Consider the following 18,703-nt stretch of genomic DNA (forward strand, 5'->3'; position numbering starts at 1 on the left):
CTATCTGCAAAATCAAATTCCAGATTTAAGTTCAAAGAAATGTTAGGTGGACAGAAATCTCACTTTTTCTTTATTTATAGTTATAAAATCTCACATTGCAAGTTGGACTGATTAGCCAGTCTGAATTTAATAGTCAATTTGTCTGAATGAATTGAATTCATACACAAGTCTTTTTAATAATGTTAAACACTGATAATTATCCATAATTTGACATTGATAATCTTGCATAATAATTTATCTATCATGTTTTCTGATTATATGTTTGAATTAGAAATGATTTCGGTTTAATATTCTTTATTTTAGTTTTTTGCAGTCAAATGAATAAAAAATGCTGAGTAAGAATGTAGTAAAAAAGTATATCAGTTTGCTATTGAACACCTCAATGGAGTTTATTATCATTGTAAACAATTCAAATGATCAGAGGAGCACACAAAGGACACATTTACTGATTGGTGATCGTCTTTTTTAACTTTAATCTAATGATGAACATTAGAAAGGAGACTAAACCTTAAAAATAAAGAGGAGAAGAGGCTTATTCTTGTCTGTTGCCCTAAAGTCTGACCCAGAACAAGAGACACCGAGGATGGGGCGTGGTCTTTTTGAAGGTTAAAAGCTTGTCTCATTTGTGTACTCAGAAACCCAGAGGCACTTCCACACTAAACTAACCAATCACAGAGCACAAGACACACCTGCTCATAGAAGAAGGGCAGGGATTGGTCACAGCGTAAAAATGACACCTGGGCAGGGCTCCAAGGTGTACCTGAAAACCTAGATGTTTTGTAGGAACGGTTTCTTCGCTTCAGGAGCTTTAGGAGATTGTGTTTCTTCTCGTGCTGAGACTCCATTAGTAATGTCCTTGTGTCTTCTTCAGCTGTCCTCAAGACCGGTTCGAGAGGTTTGGCCTAAAGTGGAAGAAGCAATCATACCTTTATCAAGAGGAAGGAGCAGGAAGTGATCTTCCTCAGCTAGAGCGACGCTGCGACACAATGGCATCTCTTGTGCATGACTCCATACTGAATGACCGCAACAGGAATTGATAGGGTAACTAATAGTTATTTTTCATTTTTTGAATACATTCAACAATTTGACAAAATGATTCATTAATTGCAAATAAATGTCTTTGTATGTCAGTTATTATATACAACAGAAATGCTAATAGTAAACTACAAAAAAGACAATAAGATGGAATTAAACATACATAGTATTTTAGATTTTTAATACTTAAAAAAATCCTTTCTTACTTTAATATAATAATGAAGTATGCATTTTAGTATGATATGTCAATCATTGAAATTGGTTAAACATAATGGACTGTGAGTGCCCAGCATGTTAACTTTCACTTCCGTAATGTGTCAAACCTGTTTGATCAGTTTAAAACAAAGGAGAATGAAGTACAATATGTAAAGCATTTAAAGAAATGACGTGAAATAATACAACAGAAGTTTTGAATGTTATAATTTAATGGTGTTAAACATAAAATAGACTTGTTGCATCTGAGAAACTGTTTAAAGACTTTAAAAATGGATTGACAGATGGACTCTCATACGTATTATTTTTCCTCTCTTAATTAAAAGCTATTGGTAACAAGAGAAATGAAACATCAATAGAGCCAAACCATAAAGACTTGCTTAGCTTTTTTTCAGTAGTAAGTGAGTTATCTCGAATCTTATCTAATCTAACGTACAGGTGAGGGGTCAGTCAGGTGCACATCAGGTTTAGGTGACAAGGATCAGCCATTTTGATTAGCATGACTAAGCGCTTTCCTTACCACCGACGTCGTGTGGTTGTAATGGGATTTGTAGGTTGTAGGCACAATTTTGTTTTGATGAAGGTGCGACCAATTAGTTGAACTCTCTCAGGTCAAGGAGACGTCTCAAAGGTCATAGTTGCCAAGCAGAAAGGGCAGGGCATACACTTAAGAAGAAAACTTCTGGGGTTTCAATGTTTTTTGTTCTTTCTAATAATGGTTGTCAAGAAAATGAGTAAGGAGTTACTGCAAAGTGGAAGCGGTCCAGTCAAAATGAACATGGACAGCTTACATCAAAAGGATTGGGGTCTGATGCAAGATAAGCGCCGTTTAAAGGCAGTGTATGAAGCTATTAAAAACAAATGACGGGCCGGTCAGGAAAATAGATAATCATTAACAAACACCTTACAACGTCTTGCTAAAGTACACTAACTGTCATTTTATAGTGACACGCAATATGAAAAGCATATAGAGTCTTCCCTCTTGTTTCAGATGGGGTGAAAAAGTAAAAATGCCAAATCATTTGAGATCTACATTGGATGCCCATCTCCATCTTACAAGGCAGTTTTGGATGTTATATCTTCTCTAATACTGCCTGGTAATGATGCAGATGGTCCTCTACGGGCATCGTTAAAAATGCTTTGCATCTGGGTGTGGACACGCAGAATATGCAAATATGCGCACAAACAAATACACAAATGAAAATATGCCTTGGTGAAATGTGGGTTCTTTGGCTATAGTTGCTTTGAATGCTATGATGCTGAAGAAGTTCATCCATTGTCTCTAGGGTGCATCTTACCCGGCAGTGCTTGGCTGTTCACTGATGTTCTAACACTGTCTGGTAACGATGCACTCTGGGGGCTCACTCACCGTGGACTTAATAGAATAGGAACATGAAATGCTTTCAAAAAATATGAAATTGTGAAGTATTTGGCATGTGACTTTAGAATATGTTATTAAATCAAATCAGTGATTTAAAATAGAAATACCAGTTGAGACGGCTTGATTAAAATAAAAGGAGTGTGATTAAATTACAGAGAAGAACTAGACCATCAGTAAAGTTCTGAACCGCACCCTTTTACATCCAAATGCCTGCATGAATGTCACGAAAGTAATTCCTCCGTATCACACACCCTCTAATGTGTAACGTGCTAGTCAACGATCAGTTCATCCTCCTTTTCTTGTGTCTTATTGTGTGCATGACACCTGAGATCTGTGTGACAAACACTAATTGAACTGCACCTACACAGTTCACCTTTCCTGTTTGCTGTAATGATTTGAAACCCATTTTACTTTATTTCCAGGTCATTATATAATGGAAAATGCAAAGAAAAAGCAAACTTTTTAAGCAAGAGACATGCAAATAACCCACAGACTCACATGACAAATATTGTTTCTTATGGAAAATATATCTGTAGGCATGACCCAATCAAATATTTTGGTTGTATTTTGAATGTGAATAAGGAATAATGTCGCTTTCTGTTCATTAAGTAATTGCAGGGCTGTGTTGTTCACCCAGAAATGAATATTCTGTCATTATTTACTCACCTTCGTGCCATTAAAAACATGCATGACACAAACAAACACCTGTTTTTGTCTCTACACAACATTATACATAACCTAATCAAGTTTACATCACAATCTATATGGATGCTGCTGACTCTTCTGACATTGACCCTTTAGGTTTTGAACTGTTTATTAACCTGCCATGATGAATCTCTGCTTGCACTTTATGCTTTACTAGACCCTTTAAACAGTTTCCTTTAAGACCTTTCTCCTGAAAAAAAAAATAACCACTTTAATTTGTCACTTTCTTTTTGTCTGTTTTCATCTCTTCTACAGTCACATGACACCAGACCCTTTCCTCTGCCTCTCCGCTGCAGTAAAATCCTTTGATTTGTGTCTTACCAGGCAAGTTTAGATGTTGATACTCTGTCTAATACTGCCTGGTAATGCCATCAATCACAAGGAATTTGATCAACATTTATCCTTTTCCTAATGTAGTGACGCTGTGACAATGACTCATATTGATTTTTTAGAATTGCTGTCTAAAACAGTCTTGAGTATGTATTTTCTTGTGACATGTATTAAAGAATATGGATCTGACTGTTCCTTGTCATATTGTTTAATTGTATTATTATTTTGTACTTAAGTCAATTAACGCAATAAAACAGATTTACATCAAATATAGACTTTGTGTGTCACTTCCGGATGAAACACGGTGTTCAGATGACCAATGACGTTGCATAAACTTTCTTTTTTTTTCTGATTATAAGGATATTTATACATCATTGAAATTGCATATTTTAATTTATAGGCTATACAAAGTATATATTATTTTAAATTAAAACAATTATACTTTGTAGTGTACAAATATATCCAGTAAATAGTTTACTTTGAACAAAAACTCACAAAGTGCAATAGATATCCAATGAAATATTTAGAGCTGAGCAAAACTAGAAATACACACACACACACACACACACACACAGAAAAGAGAAACTTAGAAAAACAAAAAAGCCAAAAATTATATAGTATTTTTTATATATATATATATATATATATATATATATATATATATATATATATATATATATATATATATATATGCTACTATAACATTTTTGCCATTTTTTATGTTCATTGAGAGTGCAAAGATCATGGCAAAGATATGTGGATGTATCTTTTATATGGGATGTATAAAAGCGTGGCTTTTCATCCAGTCCACTAGATGTCAGCACTTACATTGTGTAGTCTTGACGGTTTACAATAACGAATAAACCAAACCGTGCTACTACTTCCTTATCACGCTTTGCGACATAATTTAAAATAATAAAAACAATAATACATTCTGTCTAAAGCATATTTGTTGATCAACAGACATGTCTGGAATACCGCCGGATTCTTGGCAACCCCCCACGGTATCGTTGGATACAACGTAAGTCGCACAATACATTAGTAATAGAATTGTGAATGAATGAGACACGTTTTGATAACACATAGCCCTATCATTATAGCTGTGGTTATTGTTTTATCAGTTTTATTAAGTTTACATATAGAGATAAACGTGTAGCTTTAACGCTTGCTTGTATGAATGATGCAAAAGGGTTAAAGATCTAATCACGCACTGATTAGAGATTGTTTTAGATCAGAGTGCTAACGTTACCCATCTCCGACTCAGTTTCAAAAATCACTCATTCAATGATTCTTTTACGTTGTGACGTAATTACGCCATTCCATTTATTAATGTGCATTAAACAACGCTATATTTTAAGTTGTTTCTGAAAGATGTTATTATGCTCTTTAGTGTTGAGTGTAATTAATTACTAAGTAATCGAATTACTGTACTTCTGTAAGTACTTCTGATGTAATTGCATTAAATACTGTATAGATTATAAAACAATAGTGGATTTAACATCACAGTTTAATGTTATTTTTATTGTAACTTCTCCCTTTACACACAGTTCAGTTAAAGAATAATTTATGCAATTGTATATTGTTTATTTGAAAGAATCAAAAGTGCAGTTTCATGTCTATCCTTGGATTGTTCAACTGGTTGAGGTTGATGTGGGATTTAGAAAGTAATTAGTAATAAGTAATCCGATACATTTTATAGAGACTAACTAGTACAGTTGAACTCTGTTGAAGATGTAATTAGTAGCTAGTAATTAAGGTAACACTATTTTACAGTGTCCTTGCTACACTTTACATGTAGTTACTGTAATAATAACTATACATTATGCATAATTACATGCAACTAACCCAAACCAACCCCTATTCCTCCTAACCCTATTATATGTAGTTAATCATTATTACTCCGTACTTAAATGTATAACACAGACCTTAAAATAAAGTGTAACCTGTATTAATTACTTTTGTAGAGCAACTTACCCAAAACTGAAGCTCTTACATATAGAAGCAAGATGGAGTATGTTTGTGAATTTCTAAATTTTGCATGGCAAATTCTATATTCACAAATAAAAAACTGCAGTTTTTCTTGTCGCTGAAAGAGTTCTTAATGCTTATTACCAAAACAAAGAAACAGTGTAATGCCCTTCCTTACTCTACATTTCCAAATATGATAGATTTTGAATTTGCTTTTGGGAAAAATTAAGATTTTTTGCTCTTTCCTCTTCAATGTGCTTTTAGTATGTTAAAAAATGTTTTTTTTTAAAGTAATCTTTATTGTCTGTTATCAATCATCTGTTTCAATATCAACTGATTGCTTGATAAAAAAAAAAATATATTTAATAACAGACATTTTGTATGCTTGATGATAAAACTAGCAATCCACCATTAAATTAAATCAGTTATTATTCAGCCTATAGGACCTGACCAAACTCTCTGTTCAGAATGAGTCACTCAATTGTTTATCTTCTCTGATTCGATTTTGTGAAAAAACAGTTAGACCGGTCCAATTAAAAGATCCAGTTCAAAAGAACAATTCATACATGAATCGGACATTGCTAGTAGACATTAACCTTTAATAGCATGTTACCACATACCCACACTTCACATTGTCTTTTCAGGATGGGAACTCTAGTGCTAGAACTGTACTGGAATCATGCGCCAAAAACATGCAAGAATTTTGCAGAGCTGGGCAGAAGAGGATATTACAACAACATCAAGTTCCACCGCATCATTAAAGACTTTATGGTTCAAGGGGGCGATCCAACGGGCACAGGTGAGACAGCCATGGAAACATTACTCATCATTCAACACTCCTTTTAGACATTTCATTTGACAGTTTAATAAGATGAATCAGAGTAAGGTTGTTGAGAAGTCTCATTCTACATAGTGAAAAAAATCCCCAAAATTGGTGAATTAATGTCAATAATTTGCTTTACCAAGGGAAACCATAACTACTTTTGTCTTCCATAATAGATGAATGGAATTTAATTTGAATTTACTGTCATGCTATGTTTGGGTTGTTTAACCATTAAGAGCATTTTTATGAAAAATTTTATGATAAATTTCTGCAGGTCGTGGTGGTGCATCTATATTTGGCAAGCAGTTTGAGGATGAATTGCATCCAGAGTTGAAATTTACAGGTGAGTAGATTTAATAGTTTTGTAAATAGCAGTAATGAGCAGAGCACTCAAGTGCAGTGGAAATATTTTGTCCGCTCACAAATCTATGGCATAATTTTATACAAAATATCCAGCATAGGAACTATAGGTTGTAGCTTACATTTTTAAATTGCAGATCAGTTCATGTTTTTAATTCCAGTGGTACTGGTGGATTTCCGCAGGAAATTCTAGCATGTCTTTGCGTCATTACGTCACATCTGTACTCATAAAGAAGGAGTCTCGGCTAGTAGGCTATGCTGCGTGTGAGGATGTTGGAGGTGGAGATTTATAGCCTTTTCTCACAGCACTTGATATAATTAAACTTATCAATTTGATGGCGGATCCAGAAAGGTTCAAACGACAATCACCAAAGACTTTGTTCGGACTTCGAAGTGGCTACAGAAAAAAAGAGACTGCAACCGGGCCATGAGAAAACAAGGATAATATCGGAAGGGCATTAAATGTATTCACACAGTGCTGATGTTGTTAACATTAACAATTTGAGAAGAAAGTATAATTTGCACGGTTTGACAGGATATGATAAGCGATCATTATATTTAATCAGCGTGATTTACTGCAATGCTTTTTTTCCCTTAATTGGTCAGAACAAAAGTGGATGTTACTTACTTGTTCGGATGACATTTTCAGGTGAAAATTCTTATGTTGGTCATACTTCCAAAAAGTAGAATCTGTGATTCCGAATGACAGGATCCACACCGGCGCGGCGACTGACAGCCACACATTCTCCTCAAAACATTGGACTCATCCGCGCTGTGCCATGCCGAGGCACAACCCACGTAAAGTTGATAATTCCGCGAATAACTGCAATTGCAGATTTCGAACAGAGATGGCGACAAAGAGGAAAAACTACGGACTGCAGCTTTAAAGGGGTGGTTCAGGATTTTGGACATCAGACCTCATTTCCAAGTTAGCCTGGGTGTTATTTATCAGTGGAGACAGTTTTCAAAAATTTTCACCCAGTCCTTCCAGTTGCATAGTTCGCCGGTGCTAGGCTAGCGCGAGTCAACGGTAACTGCTAGCCTGCCATTAAAACAGTTTTACCCACTCCACAGTACACCAAAAGCAAATAAATTATAACGCCAGACTATCGATGTAAATGTCTGTTGAGAGAATAATGTTAGAAATCAAACTACTCTTGCATCTCAATGATCGTTTACATTTACAGGAACTAGTTTCTCAGCAGCGGCAGAATTTTACTTTGCTCCGGTTAGTAGTACTGCGCTGAATAGTAAACACAGAACAGAAGCGCACTACAGTCGGGAAGTCTAGCTAGCTAGTAGTAATCTCGGTTGCCTAGGTAACTTAATATAACTCCGCCGCTGCTGTAGACTGTGCTAATAAATACAGGGAACAAAGTATAACTATTGCAATGCGATGAAAGGGTAGTTTGATTTCTAACATTATTCTCTCAACAGACATTTACATCGATAGTCTGGCGTTATAATTTATTTGCTTTTGGTGTACTGTGGAGTGGGTAAAACTGTTTTAATGGCAGGCTAGCAGTTACTGTTGACTCGCGCTAGCCTAGCACCAGCGAACTATGCAACTGGAAGGACTGGGTGAAAATTTTTGAAAACTGTCTCCACTGATAAATAACACCCAGGCTAACTTTGAAATGAGGTCCGATGTCCAAAATCCTGAACCACCCCTTTAATAATAGATTACAAATTTATAATAACTCAGTCTGACTTGAAAACAATAAAGTCTTCACATAATTTTCATGAGAATTTTTTTTTCAATTATGTTTGTATTTTGTAGGTGCTGGGATTCTCGCAATGGCCAATGCAGGGCCAGATACAAACGGAAGCCAGTTCTTCCTCTCATTGGCTCCCACACAATGGCTGGATGGGAAACACACTATATTTGGACGGGTCTGCCAGGGCATTGGAGTTCTTAATCGTATTGGCATGGTTGAAACCAACAGTCAGGACCGTCCTATGGATGACATTAAAATTCTCAGAGTGAATGTACCTAACTAAGATGTCTAACATTTTATGCCTTATTTTTGTACAGCCCTTTTATTACATTAAACTTTTCATTTAATATGTTTGCTGTTCTCTTGGTTACCCCGAGTACAAATCCCTGGCCAGAGGATGGCGTCTTAACTATATGACTTTGGGTTCATTACAGAGAAACCTTTATGTTATGCTAAATGACACACAGAAAGGTGAAGAATTATTTGGCAAAATAATTGTAATTGGCTGAATAAATCGCATGAATGTAATTGGAGATGACAGTTATGGTTTCAACACACTCACACTGCATTAGTTGCTCATAGATCAGAAAAGATGTCTGGGTGTTTGAAATGCTTTCTTTGGAACAAAATAAGAGAAAACTATCATACAATTTCTCACATCAAATTTGGAGATAAAGTGTACTTGTGCCACAGCACAAGTTCACCAACAAAATATGCAATCATAAATCATTGTGTTGTTTATAACTGCTGGCAGGCATGCTAACTGGCTTTAAAAAGGGTTAAATGCAAATAGCACACACAACATTGCAAAATCTGTGGTATCTTGGCCTAGCAGTGACTTTTGTTTTGGCAGAACAACATCAGTTTGAAGCAATATCACTAATCCTGAGTTTCTGGACAGATGTTTTTTATGATCCTAGACTTCAAAGGATTTTTATTGAAAACTCACATTTCAGAGTGCAACTATTCTGGATTAAACTTAATCTGTGTCTATGGAAAAAAGTAAACAAAACCAGGGAGGTTGTGACCCACAGAATGCTATTATTGTTGGATCCTAAAACCTTTCAAATGGGCTCTTGTTGAGTTTATAAGCTGCTCAGCAGATCCCACGAGGAATAAGTAGAATAAATCATTTGAAAGCATTGCTTTTTATCATCCGGGAGAAGGGGAAATCGGACAGACAGAAAGAAATATTATTTACCTTCTACCCCATTTAAATGAAGATGATTTGCAGTATGATCTGATAGATGTTAAAATGATTCTGCTACACATTCTGTAAATACATAATATGTTCGATTTACATTTCATATAATCTGTTATACAAAGTATAATGAATCTAAAATTACAATGTGAGATTAAAAAGCTTATAGAAAGACTACATACTACTTGAAAAATACATTTATCTCCTTAGACATGACCTATACTTCCAAACACCTTGGTGCTGATCAAGCACATTTTACATAATGCCCTCAAGGTATGTGAAACACTGAATATCACTGAAAGAAATATCAATAAAGCTCTTACCATGGATCAAATAAAAACTGCCTGAAGGCTCAGTTTATCTCATAACAGGTTAACTTGCATGAGAAGATCATAAAGAACATTTCTAATAACCCGTCCCTATGAGAACAGCCAGCTGTCAAAATGCATGATTAGTTTGCTTTTCATCATGCCCTGCTTTAGTAAACGTGTCTGCATCTGTAAATATGAGGTGAGATTTAGTTTTCCTAATGAGACAAACAATCTTTTGTCAAAACTTGAGCTCATAAACAGCACTAATAGATTACTGTCCAAAAAGAAATGTTTTATATCGCTAAAAACAAGGCACTATTAAATTTCTGTATGTAGAAGGGAGAAAATGTGCATTGTGTCAGCTGTTCACATATGTTACTCTATGAACTTCCACTAGGGAACATTACAATATTTTTTCTTCAGAATTAATAACTAATAAATTAATCAAATTAATTTACCCGTTTAAGCTTCAAAAGCTTAATTTTGACTGAACTGTGGTTTAATATCTACTGTAGGGACAACTGACTTCATGGCAGCTGAGCATTAAAGGTTGTCTGGGGTCTTTTCTCTGTCTGTACAGGATGACAGAGTATAATTATGTGCTGAAGGTCTGTGAGATTGAGGTAGATCCTCTGCTGGAGTGCAAGCCAACTGGAGACGCTGAGGGCAACACAGACAAAAAAAAACATTATTCAGTTATCTCTATTACATTTGATCCCATAGGAAATGAAAGAAATTCATTCCTGTTGTGAATCAGTTGCCTGCTGGTTCTGCTAAAGGTTTTAATTTAGAAACACTTCAAGACATTTATATATATTGTTGAAATAAAATTTTCAAAAAATAAAATATATTAAGATAATAAAATCAGAAGACCTTAAACTGTGAACATAAAAGCAAAATTAATATATATGTATATATATTTCAGCCATGACTATTAATCCTTGAGACCCACTCATGTTTAGTGAGGCTAAACATCGGTGAAATCAGAGTGAAAAAACATAAAAGAGCATTTATATTTGTTTTTTCCTGACAACACCTACCTCCCAGAGGGTCCCTTTCCCCTTGTACAGTTTGTAGATCATGTTGATGGGGATGAGGGAGAGAGAGGATATAGCCAGGAACCAGCCGATACCGAATGCCCACCATGGATACACATATGTGTTATTAAATTTCAGGGGACTGTACTTGACCAGAGAGAAAATAAAGGTACCCTACAGGACAGAATTGACAATACAGGTTTGATCAGAACACATATGTATTCTTAAAAAAAAATTTTTAAATAAATAAATAAATAAATATATATATATATATATATATGAAAGCATAATAGGACAAATATAATTTTTTTAATATCATTTTTACGTTGCATTTTTCATTATGGTACATTCTAAATAATGCATCAATACGCTGTAAGATTCTGATGTTTTTATACATGCATATAGAAGTTTGGTAATGTATTTTAATAAACTGTTCTGAGTGCTCCTATTTTACCCTGTGACAGAAACACTTACTACACAGACAGAGGGGGTGACATAGAGCCAACAGTACTTCATCACAGGCCAGGGTTTGTAACCAATCATGTCTTCTATGTTCTCATAGAATCGGTCAGCACCTTGGAGAGAGACAGCACAATTTTAAGCACATTAAGTCATGAAAGAGCAGTAAGTAAAATTTAAGGCACATTTAAATGTAGGCCACTCACCATATACCCAGCCAATGGCCACAGACTGACATGTAGCCAGGAACAGGAGAGTTGCTCCACTGCACACGTAATGATCAAACAACTGAATAATGTACAGACCACCCTGTGAAACAAAAAGTAGGACACTTTTTTAAGATATAAACAATGATATTCAAATGAACAAAATGCAAAGCCATGGACTACAAAAACTTGCAGGATTAGAAATGCCTTCCAAAAACAACATATTTACAGGTTTCATTATGTAAAATACTATATAAAAATGGTATATACCTCTGTAATCATGAAGAGGCTCATCAGGTAGCAGAAAAGGCAAATCCCTAAAAGCAGCATCTCTCTTCTGAGGCCACGTCTCAACACGGTGGGAAAGATGTCCGTCACTGATGTCATTATGCTCTCCAGTCCAACAAACTGAGTGACACAAGAAAAGACATTGGATAGGGAGGCAGGAACAGGGGGGAGAGCAAAGAAACAGATTTTAGGCCTAGAAAGAGAAGGGTCTAACCTGGCTGTCCAAGCCCAAAAGGATGATCATGGTGAAGAAACACACAGCCCAGAACTGAGACCATGGCAACATTGTCACCGCCTGAGGGTACACTATAAACACCAGTCCTGGACCTAACGACAGCCAAGGTACAATGTGGTACAATGACCAACACCACCTAGAGCCTCTTACAGTATCCATACAGTATCCTACTTACTACATAACTAGCAAATTAATAAATAAAGATAGTATATTGATTTGAGCTGAAATTATTTTATTTAGACACATAATGCCACAACTGAAAATAGCACTTGCAAAGGATGACAAGTAATAGGGTCTGCTTACATTTTTTTGAATAACAAAGACTACTGAATTGAGGCAGTGACAATGAGACCGTATTAAAACAAACAATGTTATTCCGTTTAAAATTCAGTTTGATAATTTATTTGATATGTTGGAAAGTTTCAAAAGAACAATAAAAAAGTTTTCTCTTACCTGACTCAGCCACAAGGGATATGTCCACACCTTGCTCCTGTGCCATGTGACCCAGAACAGAGAAAATGGCAAATCCACCCAAAAAACTGGTTCCACTGTTCAGCAAGCAGAGGAAGAAAGAGTCCCTAGGAATATTTTCACATCACAAACATTAGCTTATTGCAAAGAAAATTGGTGGAGCTTAACGTCTAGCTCCCCCTCGCTAGACGTCCAGAGAGGAAGAGCGACTGTAAATTGGCCCTATTGGGTGGAACTAGAATATCCAACTACACCCTAACCCTACCCACAACTCTATCCCTCCACCCTATTACATGTCCAGAGAGGTGGAGCTGGACATCATTTGACTCTGCAGTGAGCACCACTTATAGTGTCTGTTGTGTATTTGGTCAAAAGAAAAAGAAAAAACAGCAAATGTAATGGAATATTTTTTTATTATTATTTGATCAAAGTAAAAACAGTAATATTGTGAAATATTATTACAATATTACAAATGTTTTCTATTTTAACATTTTAAAATGTAATTTATTCCTGTGATGGCAAAACTATATACATTCAGAAGCCATTTCTCCAGTCTTCAGTGATTCTTCAGAAATCATTCTAATATGCTGAGTTGGTGCACAAGTAACATTTCTTATTCTTATTACAGTTAGTCACGATTGTGCTGCTTAATATTTTTGTGGACATTGTGCAAATTTTTGAAGGGTCTTATGAGTTTATTAACTTTTAATCATCTTTAAGTGAAAACTACGGATTAAATTAATCCATTTTATCAGTTCAAATAAAATGTTCTGCTTCATTTAATGCACACTCACCTGTAACAATTATTGTTATATTGATTGTAGCTTCCAAGAGAGCTGAGGTATCCAAGACATATAGCATAAGAATAAAAGACCTGAGTACCAGCATCCATCCATACCTTGCAAACAAACAAAAACAAGACAATTCAGAAAGAGTCACTTAAAAAGCACAGTACAAGAAAACAGTAATACAAATTAGATTTGCTGTAACTCATTCTAGGCTTTAATGTCTTTACCTGTGGGTCAGCTAGCCGTGTCAGATCCGGGTACATATAATAGTGGATGCCGTTGATGGCACCAGGTAGAGTGACCCCTCGTATGAGCAGTATCAGGAGCATTACATAAGGGAATGTTGCTGTGAAATAGACTGCCTGTAAATATAATAATATTACAGCAGTTAATTGACTTTTAATTGACAATAATGTAGAGTGTATGGTTATTTCATGCTGAAAACTGTTTTCTGTTCTGTCACCGGTAATAAAAAGATTGAAAATGATTTACTTATTCAAGCCATTTGGTGCCATTTTGGATGCCCATAGGTTTTAATGAAAGGTATTATGGATGTTTGTAAGGACTATAACCTTCCCAGTAGATTTCACGCCTTTCCAGATGCAGAAGTAGACCAGGATCCAGACAAGTAAAAGAATAAGGGCCAAGTCCCACCTTACTGTTCCCAAATGCTCTATTCCACTGGACAGTTTCAACACTCTGTGACTGAACATACAGAAATCGTTCAACGATATAATAAAACAGTGAGTTGGCTGTCTTATGTAAATTAATTGCTATGTAAGAAAGACACAAGCAGAACATTATCATATTCATACACCATGAAATTTGCATGGCACCATGTCCAATTGTAATAGTAATTCTGACCTGGTTTGGTGTCAGATTCTCTAAAATGTTAAACTTATGTTTGAATTGTTTTTTTATTCTCAGCGTAAGTTGCATTTTCATTTAACTCACTGCCAGAACTCCATCACAGAGGAAGTGGCATTAAGAGGAGACATCCACTCTGAACTTGAATTCTTCCCACTAAGCACAGTACAAGCATCTAAACCCAAAGAGATACAAATATGGTTAAAGGTATATAAGCAACAATCCTGAAGAACAAATAAACCCAGACCTAATCTGATTAAATCTTCATAAATTTCACAAAACATCTGGTTCATATATAGTAGCTAAACATAATTAGAAATCTCCTTCATTATATGTGCGTGTGAAGCAAAAATACACACGCTTCACTGTTTTTAGCTAAGTACCACATGAGGTCCCTTCCGACTTGTCTCTCAGCCGCCTTCTCAGAGATCAATTTAGATTATAAAGCTCGTTTTGAGGAAAATTGGGTTGTAGCTTGTTGTCTACGTTATGGAAATCGGTGTCATTCGTGTTTTAACAACATTTAGCTCATGAGTTATTGATCCGGGAAGTTCGAATCAGTATTGGCAACTTTACTGAACTCCTTGCTGACCGCATTTCTTTATATTTGAGTCCAAGTTCAAACACTATGAACCCCTCCATTGTTAAGGTACAGAGCTCTGAAACACAATGCCAGCGGGACATTAAACAGGAAATGATTGTCCGAGCTCAGGATAAAACAGAGCGGCCTACAAACTCCTTGTGAATCTTGAAGATGACTTCTGCCTGCAAACTATCTTCAGTAAAATTTTCTTCAAATGACTGCACTTCTGACTCTGGGTCTTTATTCATCATATCTGGTTCTGGGTCTTTAACTGTTATTATAGATTTGCCATGCCAGAAGAGTCTTTACAAGATGTTTAGCTAATGAAAAAAATCATAGTGATGTTGATGAGAACCTGTGGCCAAATCCACAAGACAGGGATGATGGAAACAGTGAGGAACACAGTTGACATTTTTCTGTACTGTAGACTTTCTTTTTTTCTTTGACTGATTTGATTATTTCATCAATAAATCTCAGATTTTGTTCAATGATTCCGCTGTGTCTGTACTATTCTTTCTAGTCTTTTACAGTAATGTGTGTATGTATGTTTAGAACAATAATGAAACCTGTAACCAGTAAGAATTTAATTAGAGATGAAGGGGGTGGATTGGAATCCACTGCTGCTTCAATGTATATGTAATGAGTGATTATAATCAAGGTATTAATAAATATTTTCCTTCTAAATATCAAATGAGTTGAATGACTTCTCTGGAGATTTTACTTTGTTATAGAAGTTACCAGTGTGATTACTGAAATGTTCTTTTCATGTATTCTTTAATGTCAGTATTTGATATCTGAATGCAGTAACAGTGCTTGCCTATTTATCCCAGCTTCCAGAAATGAAATAGGGAGATGTTTTGTGTTTGAGAAAGGTCTTCAACATGTTAAAACATATAGGGGTCATTGAAGCCAATAGTTTAAGGGACCATTTCTTTGTTAAAGCCTATATTTTCCATTTAGACTAAAGTGTCCTATCCTGAGAGAAAGAACTTATCTTGATGTTTTTAGACGAGACTCCTGTTTAGAGCCTGGCCAAATCCAACCTTGGAAAAGCTGTGTGTCGGTGTGTGTGTTAGTCTTCTTGCTTATAGGTTAAGGAACCACTGGCATTATAGGAGATTGACTGAGTTGTTGTTCGAGACATGCTGGCACCCAGCAACCCAAATCTGTGACCTGGAAGGTCACGACGTGCCTAACTTCAGGGTCCGAGTGTCAACGACATAATCTATGGAGATATGCTTCAGTCTATCTGTATATGTGTGGAAAATTACTATGTTTATCTATTTCTTAGCCAATGAGAGTCATTCAACCTATAAGCAATGACGTAGCTTAGACCTTGGAAATGGTATAACTGCTGTGATCTTAGTAACTGTAAGCGGGGCGGCCTACGAACTCCTGTGTGAGTCTTGAAGCTGAACTTCTGCTGATGAAACTGCAAACTATCTTCAGTAAAACTTTTCTTCAATTTTTTATAATTCTGACTCCGGGTCTTCTTTCAAACATCTGGTCCTTGGGTCCTAAACTGTGAACCCCTAACAGAGAGCTCTCTAATTGGAATTGTTACTAGTAAGAATTGAATTAGAGAGTTCTCTAACAATTCAATTGTAGAGCTCCGTAATTAAAAATGAATGGAAGTCAATGGAGACATATGACTAGTAAAAATTCATTTGTAGAGCTCTCTAATTGGAATTGTTACTAGTAATTGAATTAGAGAGCTCTGTAATTGTAATACTTACTAGTAATGATTGAATTAGAGAGCTCTCTAACTGTAATTGCTACTAGTAAGAATTGAATTGTAGAGCTCTCTAATTGAATTGTTACTAGTAAAAATGCAATTACGACGAGTAACGCTGGGTACAATTTAAGCTAAAACGGCTTGCCATACTTCAACCAAATGTACCTGTGTTCCACAGATTGTTGCAGCTGGCCCAGGGTAGTTCTACACTGAAGGCTGAGAATAGGTACAGAAAAGCCCAGGCTATGATGATTATGTAGGTGACTGAGCCATAGACAATAATCATTTGACTGGCATAACCCATTCCTGAAAAAAAGAGTCATGTTAGTACAAAATTTTTAAACAAATGTTTAGGTAACAGAGAAATATTGCAATAGAAAGTATATACTAGGACACTGTTTAAAATATACTTAAGCATTTGTTATTATTTTACTATATTTTATTATGATATATTTTTTATTTATTTTAACAATTATAGCAACAAAAGCTTGGGCCACTAAATTAGTTTCTAGCAATAAGTTTCTTATGGGTGATAACTAGTTTCTGCAACTTTAAAAATGTGGTTGCTGAAAAATATATAACCTATATTTTAATATAAACTTTAAACTTTTAGCACATTAACCTAACCACAGAAACATTTTTAGCAAATGCATTACAATCTGTTCAACATTTAAATTTATTCATTTAGCAGACGCTTTTATCCAAAGCGACTTACAAATGAGAACTACATTTGACTACATGATAAGAAGCATCACAAAATCCATACTTATTGAGAAGTGAGCAACCCACCTTCAAAAAGAGGACAGATCTTTCTCCAACATATGATGCCTCCCTGACTTGTGTACTGACCCAAAGATGTCTCAAGCACAAAAAGCGGGATACCACAAGTAACCAGGTACAGGACGTATGGAATGAAAAAAGCCCCTAAGGATTTAAGATGTCAATGGTAAAATGAGATGATAAATAATCATTTTTAAAAAGTCCTATGTGAACCTAAATAAATCCTCATGTGTCCATGATGTCCAGTTAGCCAGCACCACATACTCTGTTCAAGTTGCTGAAGTATCATTTGGTTTCTTGTGGAATCCCTCAATTCAATTGGAGATATAACTAAATGTTTTATTGAACAATAAGGTTATTCTGACCTAATGTCATAATCATTTCTTATAATGTATATACCACATCAGGATTATATATAAATTAAAAACATATATCTATAAAAGTAAACCTAACCTCAAAAATTTTATGTAGAATATTGCTTAGAAAAAAGGGTTAGAATGTTGTGTTTTTCTGAATGCTTTTTGTTCAAAGTTACCCACAATGGAATCCAAAAACAAATTGCATATAAAGATGTAACTGGTTATGAATATGTTAACGTTGTACAATGTGATAAAAAGCACAGTAATTTATTAAAAGTATGTGAAACAGATGGTTTATAAATGCTTCTCAAAAACACAGACATTAAAGGATATTATAGGCTCAAAATCCTAATCTCTTTTTAAAGTAATTTTGTAATGTACTTGTATACTAAAAAAAATTGCAGGCAATGACTTGATCCCTTACTCACAAATAAAATTAAAACCCTAATCAGCAATTTATCAGGTGTAGCCTATTGTCCAATACTACTCACCTCCTCCATTTTTATAGCAAAGATATGGGAACCTCCAGACATTTCCAAGCCCAATTATAGCTCCGGCTACAGTTAACAGAAATTCAATCTTGTTTGCCCACTGGCCTCTCTCTTCAGGACTTAGATCAGCCTGTTGGTTCCCTGTCCGCCTGGTAGGGGTGTCTGCCATACTTACACTGTTTATGTGTGGGAGTCTGTGTCTGTCAGCGCTTACGTAGATGTGCGTGTACGATTCGAAGAAGCTTTTGTATTAGCGCGATTCTTTATCGCAGCTTTTAAGCATTACCAGGGGAGGGCGGTGGGTGTTTAGGCTACAGGGAGAGTAGAGATGTGTCAACTTGTTCTGTGACTTAAGGCAT

General features: G+C 35.5%; 3 protein-coding genes across 3 annotated transcripts in view; 1 reads left to right on the plus strand and 2 right to left on the minus strand.

Moving 5' to 3' along the window:
* The first annotated feature begins 796 nt into the window (after positions 1-796).
* ppil1 (peptidylprolyl isomerase (cyclophilin)-like 1) lies at positions 797-8,856 on the plus strand. The gene is made up of 5 exons (XM_079884675.1): positions 797-1,041; positions 4,628-4,685; positions 6,277-6,431; positions 6,730-6,798; positions 8,596-8,856. Exons 2-5 carry the CDS (start codon positions 4,630-4,632, stop codon positions 8,814-8,816), a joined length of 501 nt encoding a protein of 166 aa, XP_079740801.1. The 5' UTR covers positions 797-1,041; positions 4,628-4,629; the 3' UTR covers positions 8,817-8,856.
* The window catches only part of LOC307166319 (rho guanine nucleotide exchange factor 19), a 44,405-nt gene continuing 34,472 nt past the window's right edge, over positions 8,771-18,703 (minus strand). Inside the window, exon 13 of the mRNA XM_079884602.1 lies at positions 8,771-8,859. The gene's annotated coding sequence lies outside the window, so the exon portion shown is untranslated. The remainder of the gene's footprint in view (positions 8,860-18,703) is intronic.
* On the minus strand, positions 9,130-18,600 carry slc6a11a (solute carrier family 6 member 11a). The gene is made up of 14 exons (XM_079884596.1): positions 18,345-18,600; positions 17,504-17,638; positions 16,880-17,020; positions 14,484-14,571; positions 14,102-14,234; positions 13,757-13,891; positions 13,536-13,639; positions 12,724-12,848; positions 12,250-12,362; positions 12,018-12,155; positions 11,748-11,850; positions 11,557-11,657; positions 11,086-11,256; positions 9,130-10,705 (listed from the first exon to the last, which is right to left on the minus strand). Exons 1-14 carry the CDS (start codon positions 18,511-18,513, stop codon positions 10,589-10,591), a joined length of 1,773 nt encoding a protein of 590 aa, XP_079740722.1. The 5' UTR covers positions 18,514-18,600; the 3' UTR covers positions 9,130-10,588.

This window comes from Squalius cephalus, assembly GCF_949319135.1.
Source record: "Squalius cephalus genome assembly, chromosome: 10".
In the NCBI taxonomy this organism is placed as follows: domain Eukaryota; kingdom Metazoa; phylum Chordata; class Actinopteri; order Cypriniformes; family Leuciscidae; genus Squalius; species Squalius cephalus.

What these genes read in the sequence shown, in the direction of transcription:
- ppil1 (XM_079884675.1), top strand. Translation starts at nt 4,630, where the DNA reads ATGTCTGGAATACCGCCGGATTCTTGGCAACCCCCCACGGTATCGTTG. An exon ending in ACGGTATCGTTGGATACAAC is followed by an intron (nt 4,686 to 6,276) that starts GTAAGTCGCACA and finishes TTGTCTTTTCAG; the next exon opens with GATGGGAACTCTAGTGCTAG. An exon ending in TCCAGAGTTGAAATTTACAG is followed by an intron (nt 6,799 to 8,595) that starts GTGAGTAGATTT and finishes TGTATTTTGTAG; the next exon opens with GTGCTGGGATTCTCGCAATG.
- slc6a11a (XM_079884596.1), bottom strand. Translation starts at nt 18,513, where the DNA reads ATGGCAGACACCCCTACCAGGCGGACAGGGAACCAACAGGCTGATCTA. An exon ending in CACGGCTAGCTGACCCACAG is followed by an intron (nt 13,640 to 13,756) that starts GTAAAGACATTA and finishes TTTGTTTGCAAG; the next exon opens with GTATGGATGGATGCTGGTAC. An exon ending in TTTTGGGCTTGGACAGCCAG is followed by an intron (nt 12,156 to 12,249) that starts GTTAGACCCTTC and finishes TGTGTCACTCAG; the next exon opens with TTTGTTGGACTGGAGAGCAT.